The 12,510-nt window shown below is 39.9% G+C and overlaps 1 protein-coding gene across 1 annotated transcript in view; it reads right to left on the reverse strand.

The window, feature by feature from the left end:
* The window catches only part of PIEZO2 (piezo type mechanosensitive ion channel component 2), a 556,315-nt gene that overhangs the window by 280,358 nt on the left and 263,447 nt on the right, over positions 1-12,510 (reverse strand). Inside the window, exon 14 of the mRNA XM_030186524.1 lies at positions 3,542-3,747. Coding sequence (XP_030042384.1) covers positions 3,542-3,747 — 206 coding nt within the window. The remainder of the gene's footprint in view (positions 1-3,541; positions 3,748-12,510) is intronic.

Below are 12,510 nucleotides of genomic sequence, written 5' to 3' on the forward strand. Positions count from 1 at the left end.
CTGGCACTCAACTGAATCCATTTATTTAGCATTTCTATCTGCATATATAGCAGTACTGCATATATAGATTGACCGGTGATCGTGCTAGCAACATCCATTTAGTTTAGGCCTGCATTCTAGCAGTCCTAACCTAAACAGATCAATTATCTCTTTGGTGGCTGAATATTGCCACTAAATGGATAATTCATCTCACCACCTTCACTCTTCCACTAATCACGCTCACCATTTGAAGGATAGTATCAGACCATGTGAATGTCAATTCTATAATCTAGGTAAACAACAGTAGAGGAACAAAAAGGAGAAACTCCTCACAGATGCTGTCCAAAAATTTTTGCTTTATTTTAGTAAACTTCAAGACCAATAAAGGTGACCCAACACGACTCGTGTTTCGGCCCTTCTGGCCTGCATCAGGGGTCTACCCCAAAATCCACTACCTATAACTGTACAACACTACCATATCCCTTAAAGGGCGAAGGGGGGCATAGATGTGGGTACAGTGGGTTTAGGGTGGGTTTTGGAGGGCTCCCATTTACCACAAGTGTAACAGGTGGGGGGGGGGGGGGGGGGGGGGATGGGCCTGGGTCCGCCTGCCTGAAGTGCACTGCAGTACCCACTAAAACTGCTCCAGGGACCTGCATACTGCTGTGATGGAGCTGGGTATGACATTTGAGGCTGGCATAGAGGCTGGAAAAATGTTTTTTAATTAGTTTTTTTGGGTGGGAGGGGGTTAGTGACCACTTGGGGAGTAAGGGGAGGTCATCCCCGATTCCCTCCGGTGGTCATCTGGTCAGTTCGGGGACATTTTCGAGGCTTGGTCATGAACAAAAAGGGACCAAGTAAAGTCGGCCAAATGCTTGTCAGGGACGCCCTTCTTTTTTCCATTATCGGCCGAGGACGGCCATCTGTTAATCACGCCCTGTCCCACCTTCAGTACACTGCCGACACACCCCCTTGAACTTTGGCCGTCCCTGTGACGGAAAGCAGTTGAGGCCGGCCAAAATCGGCTTTCAATTATGCCGATTTGGCCGGTCCCGAGAAAAGGCCGCACATCTCCCGATTTGTGTCAGAAGATGGGCGCCCATCTCTTTTGAAAATGAGCTGGATGAGTTATACCAGTATTCTATAATGGAACCTCAACACCCATATCAGTTGACAAGCACAACATTAGTGAAAGAATATACCATATTTTAAGGTCAATTAAGGGCAGTGCTCAACTGCACATTTTAACCTATTGAGACATCCATCACAGAGGAATAACTGGCAAACTTTGGTCCTGCAAGTGAAGGACCCACACAGAGCAAAATGGAAGGGACTATTATAAAGAACAAAATAACAGAGCATATACATAAGCATAGATTAATGAGACAAAGCCAACATAGATTTATTGAAGGGAAATCATGCTCACCAATCTACTACATTTCTTTGAAGGGGTGAACAAATATATGGTTAAAGATGCGCCAGCCAATATTGTGTATCTGAATTTTCAAAAGGCATTTGACAAAGTACCTCATGAAAGACTCCTGAGGAAATTAGGAAATCATGGGATAGGAGGTAATGTCCTATTGTGGATTAAAAACTGGTTAAAAGATAGAAATGGTCACTTTTCTCAATGGAGAAACGTAGATAGTGGGGTTCCCCAGGGGTCTGTGCTGGGACTGCTGCTTTTTAATATATTTATAACTGATCTAGAGATGGGAATAACTAGAGAGGTCATAAAATTTGCTGATGACACAAAGTTATTCAAAGGTAAATCACAACATGATTATCAGACTTATTTTTGAAAGAGAAGGACACCCATCTTTCGACAGAAATCGGGAGATGGGCGTCCTTCTCCCAGGGTCGCCCAAATCAGCATAATTGAAAGCCGATTTTGGGCGTCCCCAACTACTTTCCGTTGCAGGGACGACCAAAGTTCCCGGGGGCATGTCGGAGGTGTAGCAAAGGTGGGTCTTGGGCATGCCTAACACATGGGTGTCCTCGCCCTTAATCGAAAAAAAAGGGCGTCCCTGATGAGAACTTGGATGACTTTACTTGGTCCTTCTTTTCTTATGACCAAGCCACGAAAAGGTGCCCAAACTGACCAGATGACCACTGGAGGGAATCGGGGATGACCTCCCCTTACTCCCCCAGTGGTCACTAACCCCCTCCCACCCACAAAACATTTTTTAAATATTTTTTTGCCAGCCTCTATGCCAGCCTCAAATATCATAGCCAGCTCCATCACAGCAGTATGCAGGTCCCTGAAGCAGTTTTAGTGGGTACTGCAGTGCACTTCAGGCAGGCGGACCCATGCCCATCCCCCCCCCCCCACCTGTTACACTTGTGGTGGTAAATGTGAGCCCTCCAAAACCCACTGTACCCACATCTAGGTGCCCCCTTCACCTGTAAGTGCTATGGTAGTGGTGTACAGTGGTGGGTAGTGGGTTTGAGGGGGCTGAGCACACAAGGTAAGGGAGCTATGTACCTGGGAGCAATTTCTGAAGTCCACTGCACCCTAGGGTGCTTGGTGTCCTGGCATGTGAGGGGGACCAGTGCACTACGAATGCTGGCTCCTCCAATGACCAAAGGGCTTGCATTTGGTCATTTCTGAGATGGGCGTCCTTAGTTTCCATTATCGCCGAAAAACAGAAATGACCAAGTCTAAGGACTACCATCTCTAGGGACGACCTAAATGTCATGAGAGAGATTTGCATGGACTGTCTCAACTGCATGAAAATCTCTATCGTGACTATTCATTTTGGATATCCTGAAAACCTGACTGGTTGGTGTGCCTCCAGAATTAGGTTTGGGAATTACTGAATTAGTGCATAGTACTCCACTGGACATTATTACTTGTGCAGTCAGGAGAAAAATCCATAAATGGTGCTCAAAATTTGGCACAAAAAAAAAATTGGCATTGAACAGTATTCTATAATAGGTGTTTCAGGATCACTGCCCTTTATAGAATAGTATATGGCATCATAATTCACACTCAACTTTGGGAGCGAGAGGTAACAGTAACTGAAACGAGGTGTAAATGCTGGCGCACAAGTTGGCCATGAATCCCTTGAGTTGTATAACATTGCGTGCACTTAAAGGGAATACCCCTGGTCTGCCCATGCTCTTCTCATGGTCATGCCCCATTTGCAGATCTGCACAGAAATGTGTTGTACACAATTGTGCTTTCGCATTGATCTGCCATTTCTGTCCCCATTTGGTGTCTTGCTGCTGTTAGAACACTTTTTTCATGCAAAAAGTTCAGCACAGAAGTAGCACCTGATGTTCAGCACCATACAGAGAATCCTCCCCCCCCCCCCCCACACTTATTGTGACTGCACTTACCACTACCTAAATAGGAGGTGATATGTGCATTTATGCTAGTTGTGCATATACTTAACACGCTACATAATGTGTTTCTACATGGTAATTGTATGGAAATATGCAAGGAGTGCCTTTCACAGTCAGCACAACGTATCTACCCTTTTTGCACTTTAGTACAGAAGCCTCATAATTATGAATATTGTAAATAATGAAAGAGGAATACCCAGAATGTGTTATGTACCTGATACAGGGCCACGCAGAATAGGAAGAGCATCATGTAGATAATTTTGTACATGACAATTTTTCCCTCAAAGCTGACAAAGAAGAACATGCCCCCACAGACGTAAATCCAGTACTTGACGAACATCGCCATCACCATGCCTCCCAAGACTTTCATGATGTCCTCCTCGTCCCCTTCTTCATCTTCTATCGCTGGTAAGTTCTCTTCTGTACAAAGATACCATTGAATGTATTTTATTTAATTATTTAAAATATTTCTATTCTGCATCTTCATATAGAGTCATGTTTCCAAATTAGATCCAGCTACACGCTAATTTATTTTTTAGTTCACTCTTACCTAACTCTATGACACAAAGCCTAACCCAGATTAGAACTGGCACAATAATGTGTGTTCCATGTCTGTTTTAACATTGCAAGGACATCCAGCTTTAAAAATGGATATAGTAAAATAACGCAAAATGTAGCATAATAGTTTTAATATACACATTTCACTTTGTCAACTGATCCATATTAGAAGGGCCAGTTGGTACAGGAAACGCCCCTTCTGGAATTCTAAAATGAGTCCCAGGCCTATAATTCTCTATTTCTTTCCCCTTCCCCTAAAGAAAATAAAATCTAATTGATCCCCTTAGGCCCTGTATTTCCTAAGGAGTAAATATTCAATCATTGGCAATCAGTTTCTTTTTTTTTATCGCCACTGGCCTCAAGTCTGGATATTCAATACTTGGTCATGTCTGGACATCAAAATTGAATATCCAGATTTGGCTGGCTATCTCTTTTCTGGTTCAGTGATAAATTGAACCATTAACCACCTAAGCAAAACAGGATAAAGTGCTCCCCAAAATATTCAGTTGGCAGTGGGCAGCATTGTTAATGTTAATAATCAGCATTGAATCTGGATATTTAATGTCGGGCTATATCTGGTCACCAACATTAATATCTGGATTTTTTTAGACACCTAGGGGGTATGTTTACAAAGGTGAGTTAGTGTTTTTAACGTGCCTGCAATTTTAAGGCACATTAAATGCATGACACATTAAATGCTAATGCACCCATACATTTCTATTGGCGTGCTAGTGTTTAACGCTCATAAAACATTTTCATGCGTTAAAAACGCTAACGTGCCTATAGCACCACTCAGTAAACATAGGCGCTAGTGTATGCCCAGTTAACTCGATATTCAGAGCTAACCAGCCATTCATTAACGTATAAAGATAGAACTGCTATTTATGAGGAAGTCTTATTTATGCGCTAACACTGACCAGCGGACTCTATCCTCGAAGTGTCCCTGACATAGCCAGCTTGCACATCGGTGCTAACTTGCCATTTTTAGCAAAGATAACCAGTTAACAGCCACTGAAAATGACTAGATAGCCACCGATATGCAAGTTAACTGGTCAGCGAACGTTCCCGGCCTGTTATCCGAAGTGATATTCAATCAGCCGGATTGTGTTTTTTGTGGTCCAATTTGTTTGGTTAACTTAGGCGGTTAAGTGCTCAATATCAGAACTTAAACCACATAAGTGCCGACTCCACCCCTCACCCCTGGACCATCCACAGAATAGCTGGTTTCAGCATGGGTGGTTAGAGGGAATATTCAGCGGTACTATCCAGTTAAGTGCTGCTGAATATCCCCGGATAGCCCTACACAAGCATTTAAATTGTTTCAAGTATTGACCTGTAAAAGATCAGCTGAGCTTAATGATCTCTGTTCCCCACACTATTCAGTGGGATTTCCATGCCTCTATACCCCTCATCCCCTTTAAATTAAGGATGAATTTCGGGTCTCCTTTTCAAGTGAGTGTTGATATTATTTTGCATTTGGTACCACTGCTAGTAAAAGAGAAAACAGCAGTCTCTTACTGGTGAAGATTCACAAAGTTTTTTGTAGAGTGAGGGCATGAGTTGGGATTATGGGAGCTCAGAGGTCCATGAGCTCTAAGAGGAGGTATGTGGTATGGACACAGGAGATCTAACATTTCATGTATGGGGACGGAAGTTAGCCAAAAGATCTAGTGCTACTGACCTTTTTCACACTTGCGTTTTAGCTATAAATGTATGCAGTGGGCCAAAAAATGAGGAAGCCAGATTCAAATCCCATGGCTGCTCCCTGTGATCATGGACAAGAGCCTAAATCCTCCATTGTTTCAAGCAAGGACATGAAAAGCAGTTCCATAATTTGGCACCTACACTTATGTGTCACTTACACACTTAAGAGATGCTAAAATTGGCATTTACACATATAAACACCCTAGGGGCTATTCTGTAAGGTTGTGCCGACATGTTATAGCATGTAACTGAAGGGGGCATATATGTTAGGCTATGGGTGTGCTTCCAACTTGCATTTGTAACTTATAGAAGTTTTGAGCTTTGCTTGATGCACTTAGGAATGCCCATTTATGCCTGCCATTGACATGATGAAAACGGTTGAGATTAAATTTAGGTGTCAATTCAGGTTACGCCAATATTTTATAATGGCATCTTGGCGCACAGATGATATTACCAAATTGACACTCAACACATGGTATTGGCGCCTCCTTATGCTATAGAATTGCCCCCTTAGGATTATGCACCATCTGGGACCAGGAAAATACTTACTGTATCTGACTGTAATTAGCCTTGAACTACTGAGAAACCTGTGAGATTCATCCATATCTCCTGCTTTCTATACAAAAAGCTCTTGATTAAAACCTTCTTTGGGGAACAAAGGATCAACATTCATGTTGCACTCATTATGATCATCTCGTTAAGTAGGGTTGGAGAGGTGTGGCTTGTGCTGGAGTCCAAGATGGCTGCTTAATCTCTAGCTCCTCAGTTTGCCGCCTTCATTCTGAACGAATCTTAAGTCCCATAAATTTTTTGGTTTACTGTTTCCATTGCATTATGGTTGCTACTACTACAATGAGTAAAGGAATTAAGGGAGACTTGGCTTACACTGTTACTTTTGCATTGAAGCACCATAAGGCTGATCCCCCGACACCTGAGAAGGCTGCATCACATAGCGGACAAGATGGAGCATCAGAAGTGATTATGGAGGACTCCAAACCATAAACGCACAATTACAGCAGCAATCAGAATCGTCCAGTGCCATTAAGAGAAAGCTAGAATCATTTACCTTACAAGTGCAATCATCGCAGACCCACATTGAAAAGATGAAGGAAAGGTCTTTTCACTTTGAGGGCAGGGAGCACCAGATTCAGCAAAATGCCATGCAATTTTACTACTGCAATATGAATTCGAAGACTTAGCTAATTGTTATTAGTGAAATAACCTGTGAATTTTGGGCCCTGTAGAAGGCTTGGAAGGGGAAGACATGATAGGATACCTGGAACGAGATCTTTTCCAATGGTACAAAAATTGTCCTTTCAACCTCCATTGGAAATTGAGCATGCAAGTCGAGTGCCTGTTGTTAAGAATAGAGAAAGTCGGCAGCTGCAGACCATTGTGGCTAAGTTGCTGTATTATACTCATGTGCAGACACTTTTACAAGCAGCATGGGGGCAAACCTTGTTGCAGGTGGGTGTCCAAATACTGATTATTATGCAAGACTTTTCCAGTGTTACAGCTTAGAAATGCAAAGAGCTACTTGTTCTGTGACCTATGCTATGGCATGATTTATCCTACTATGATGATTGTAACTTTCAATAATTGCAGCATACTTTTACTACACTGCAAGATTTTCACAGTATCATTGAGGCTGGAAGAGATTCAGTGAGTATGGCCAGCTGAATTGGCAAATTGATTTATGATGCATGCCTTTCCTCTCTATCTCTGCTGGTGTAACAGTATCTCTTTGGTTATTTTTTTTATCTTTCTCTGCATTAGTACCTCTTTTTTAAAAGTATGTGCCTATTAACAATCTTCTTAGTAATGCCTAATACTGTGCATATGGCCATTGGCTACTTCCCTATATTAAGCTATGTATTGCGATAGTGATTTGAACTTTAAATTACATATAAGTCACGTAGTGAAGACTTGTTTTTATTATCTGTGTTTGTTGAAACAATGGAAAGTTTTACTTACTAAAAAAATGTGTTGAAATTAGTGCATGCTTTCAGTACAAGCAGATTAGACTACTGTAATTCTTTATTGATTGGTTCAAGTAAAGTAAGCTTACAGAGATTGCAGCAGGTACAAAACACAGCTGCTTGGCATATATCTGGTGCAAAAATGTTTGATCATATTACTCTGATTCTGTATAACCTGCATTGGCTAACTATTTCCAAATGGATGGAATTAAAGTTTTATGTTTTGTTTTTAAAGCATTGTTTTTAGATCATTCTGTGTATTTATACAGGAAATTCACTAAATATTTACCTGCATTCTTCACAAAAAGGACCTCTTGCATTACCAGGATTAGAAGTGGTAAGGTTATCTTCAACTCAGAATAAAGCTTTTTATACGTTGGACCTTATTTAAATTCCTAGCTTAATTGTTTTTCTGATTTTTCATCCTATTAAGCCTTCCACAAACTTTTAAAGACCCTAATGTTCAGACAATGTTATGATGCTGTGTAAATGCAATGACTGCTTAGGATACTTTACATTTTTAAATGTATTTAATAGCTGATATTATCTTATTATATATGTAAACAACTTGCTTTTATTGTAAACAGCTTAGGCACAAATAGTATGTAGAGGCATATAAAGTTAATAAATTCAATCCAATCATTTCAAATCTCCTGGTAAGATTCAATATCCCGGGAACCTGTGTTTTGCTATTATTTTTATTTAGATGTGATATTATCCTTCCTTCTACTTTTTGTTTATTTCCTTCCTTTCCTGCCCATGCTTGCCTTGTTTTTCTACCCCCCCCCCCGCCAATCTTTTAAATATCTTCTCCCTTTGATGTTGACGTCCCATTTCTTCTACTGATAGCTCACTGTGAAGCACCTTGGACATATGTGCTGGTACCCCTCCCCCAAGATGGATGTGTCTGTGGGTTGAGAATCACTCTCAAATTTCAACTGGCTTATATCTTGTTCTGTGAAAAAATTCACAACTGCTACCAACACAAGATATCCTATTTCAAGTTATTCTAATTCACCCAATATTCTTTTATTAGTAGGAGGAAAAAGACTTCAGTAGCACAGAAAAACAAACACTTTAGTTGTTATTTTAGCAACTCCCCCCCCCCCATTTGAAGTTGCTTTGCTACTGAGCAACCTCATCACTAGTCTTAAAAACCTACTTTTTTTTTTGCAATTTTATTATATAAAGATTTTTATTTGCATTAATCTGTGTTAGTTCCATTTCAAATCATCCATACAATCCATAATATATTTTTTGTCATAACTCATTGAGTGTCCAACCTTATGTATATATAAAACCAGGCAACTTAGCTTATAGAAAAACCACCAGCTCAATTCTACCGAGTGCTTCTGTTTTGCTATTGCTTTGCCAGGAGCTTAATACTGCTGCCGGTCCAATTAACCCAGTCCAAAGTATTACCCCAGACTCCCAATCTTCACGCCATGCTGCTATGAAAAGCAGCCAAAATGGCACTGTGTTAAACAAACAAAAAAACAAATTTGTCCCTAACACAGGCTCGTTTGTTAGATATTTTGGTTTTGCTTGCTCTGTAGTAGCTGCTTAGTAACTGGAAGTCTATAGAAGATAACAATGCTGTATTTTGGTGGAATACTGTATTACAGTGTTACAAATATGAAACAGTAATTGCAAATAAAGAGTTTCAGCTTCCGTCGTTGCATAAAATCTGGCAACCGCTTGAACAGAAACTAGGAAGTACTTAACTCTGCTTATTTTTATTTCTTCTGTTCTATTTTAGTTTCTCCTTTTGTAATAATGCGTTATTATATGCATTTGCCAGTTTTGTTTTCTGCCTGAAAAGCTGCTGCTGCTTTCTTGCATCATAATGCTAATTTGGTATGCTACTGACATTGTTTATCATTTACTCATTTTACTTTACCATCACTTATTTCAAGGCAAATCAGAACAGTTTTCAAAGCAAATACTACACTAACATAACCATAAAATTAATTATTTAAGAACTCCATTAAAAGATAGGAAAGGACAGACAAATCTTTCAGACTAAAGAAAATAACAGAAACAGAAACAATCAACTTGCATGATAGTCATGCATAAACACAAACCAAAAAGCATCTCCGAAACATCTTAGGAACCTGTGCAGTCAACCCACTAATGTTCAGTGGCATTAGGTGTTAAAAGCTGTTTGGTAGTAGTATGTTTTCAGTGCTACATGGAAGAGAGAGTAAGATCTTTCTAGTCAGATTGTCTATGGCAATGAATTCCATAACGCTGGGGAAAGAAAGTAAAAACCTGACGTATGGGTAGATTCCCATCTAGCCCCAGATGGCGGGGGTAAGACTAGTCTATTAATGAACGAAGGGTATGAACAGGTGTATATACAATGGTCAGAGCCGCAAGATAAGATGAGGTAGCAGTATGAAGATCATTATTTGTCAAAGTGAGAACTTTTAAATTTTACTTTGAATTCAGTAGGGGCCCAATGAAGATGCTGCAAACGAGGAGTGACCCTATTGTATCTGGAGGCCCAGCAAATGACCCAAGCCGCAGTATTCTGTAGACGTTTCAGGTTGGTTTTAGTGATACTGGCATAGATAGTGTTATAATAATCATAATGTGTGGTAATATATGCATTTGAAAGAGTATATAGAGAGTCTTGGTCTATTGAATTTTTTACTGAATGTAGCTGTCGAAGGACTTGATCGACTTACCAATTAGAAATACATCCGAATCAACACGATCTTATCTAAATCTGCACTACCCAAGATGCAAAGGACTTAAATACAAAACACCTTACGCATCTAGTTTTTCCTACATAAGCACACAACTGTGGAATGCACTACCAAAAGCCTTGAAAATGACGTACGACCACCAAAACTTCTGGAAATCACTAAAAAACAACCTGTTTAAAAAGGCATACCCTACCGATCCAACTTAAATGCCTACTCTCTGCAACACAATCAAACTAAAGCACGTAATGGACATAACACAACTCTTCTATTCTCCGATTCCCTAATGTGGCTTTGCCACATGAACTTGATCTTACCACAACATCACCCTGCATTTGTTCACACCAGAGTCTGTAAAGGCCTCTCCGGTACTATGTAAGCCACACTGAGCCTACAAATAAGTGGGAAAATGTGGGATACAAATGTAATAAATAAATAAATAAAACTATTTTTTTTTACAATATCGGAGATATGAGCACTAAAAGAGAGCAGAGTCAATAATTATCCCAAGATATCTAAAAGAAGTTGCAGGAATGATCTGTCTATCACATAATGTTGGGATTAATGATGGTATTGGGCTGTGGCCTGTTATCCAGGAAGCTATTGTCTTGTCTGGATTTAAAACCAGATTATGTTCAGTAAGCTATATTGCTATCTCCTGGAGACAGTCCTAAACTGGTTTTAAATCAATTGAAGATGGGTTTGTATAGTAAATTAATAAGAAGTCATCAGCGTAAGAGTATGAACTGATTCCGAGAGATTGAATGAGCAGTGCCAGAGGACTGACAAATAGATTAAACAGTAAAGGTGATAGGACTGATCCCTGTGGAAATCAACATGACGTGGAGTAGGAGTGTAAGGAGGAACAATACTGTAGTACTCTTAAGGACTGACCATCAAGAAAAGAGGAGAACCATTTATAGACAGTGCCAGAGATACCAATTGAACGTAAGTGCTGTAATTGAAGGTTATGATCAATTAGATTAAATGTAGTGGATAAATCTAAGGAAATGACCAAATCAATCTAGCCCTGTTCTAGTCATGAATGTAATTCACTTAGAAGAGCTGTTATTACTGTCTCTGTACTGTACCCTGCCTGAAACTAGATTGTCATGGATGGAACACATTAATATATTCTGAAAATGACTGAAGTTGTGAAAACATAATTGTTTCTAGTATCTTAGTCAGAAATGGGAGGTTAGAATCTGGATGATAATTGTTTGGAGAAAGAGGGTCAAGTGAAGGATTTTTAAAATAGTTCTAACCAGTGCTTCCGTTAAGGCATTTGGAATAACACCCTCTTTAAGACTATTTACCATCATAGAGTGGAGATAGGGTAACAACCCCAGAGAAGGGACTTTTAACCAATTTGAGGGTATAGGATCCAAAGGACAACAGGTGGTAGACAGATTTGACAGTAATTTTTGGAATGATGTAATGGAAGGGGGAATCAAAGGAATTCCAAGAGGTGGATAAATTTGAGGCCAAAAATCACACAATACATCTATAATGGATGAAAATGTTGTTTGAAGATTGTCACTTTTTGAAACAAAAAAAGCAGCTAACACATCAGAATCTAAACAAGGTGTGGTAGGCTTCCCCTCCGTTTTGTTGTTAATTTTTTTTTAAGACAGAAAAGAGCTGCTTTGATTAATTGCAGGCTTGGCGTATCTGAGTAAAAAAGAAAGATTTTTGGGCCACTCTAAGTTGACTCAGAAAATAATGCTGACATTGTTTACAACGTTTTCTCAACTCATTAGTTCTCAATCTACGCCACTGGCATTCTGCTTTTCTTGCTTGCTGTTTGCATAATCTGAGGCCAGGGTGATGCTATGGCTGAGTTCAGGTCGACTTAACAGAGATGATCTTTATAGGGGCAATATCATCCAACACCTCTATTAAAACACAGTTCCAAACAGACTTGTTCCTCTAGTGACTGATTGGAAAATTCTAAAGGATTGAAAGATGGAATGGAGATAGAATCTAAGAGTTGAGACATCTGGTCTGGATAGTTAGTGGCTTGACAGTCTGAACTGATTGCATTGCCCCTCATTGTTTGTTGCTGGATTTTGGATTGGAGAGTTTCTGTATTTGTATTTTAACTTTCATGAAATTTCAATGAAGAAATTGATCATTCAAAAAAAAAGTAGGTTTGGAGTTAGTCAATACTTGCCTGGAAGACCACTAAGGAATATCAAGCGACAAGCTTGGGGAAACAGCTAGGCACTAGTAAA

The sequence above is a fragment of the Microcaecilia unicolor genome, chromosome 1, assembly GCF_901765095.1.
Source record: "Microcaecilia unicolor chromosome 1, aMicUni1.1, whole genome shotgun sequence".
Lineage (NCBI taxonomy): Eukaryota > Metazoa > Chordata > Amphibia > Gymnophiona > Siphonopidae > Microcaecilia > Microcaecilia unicolor.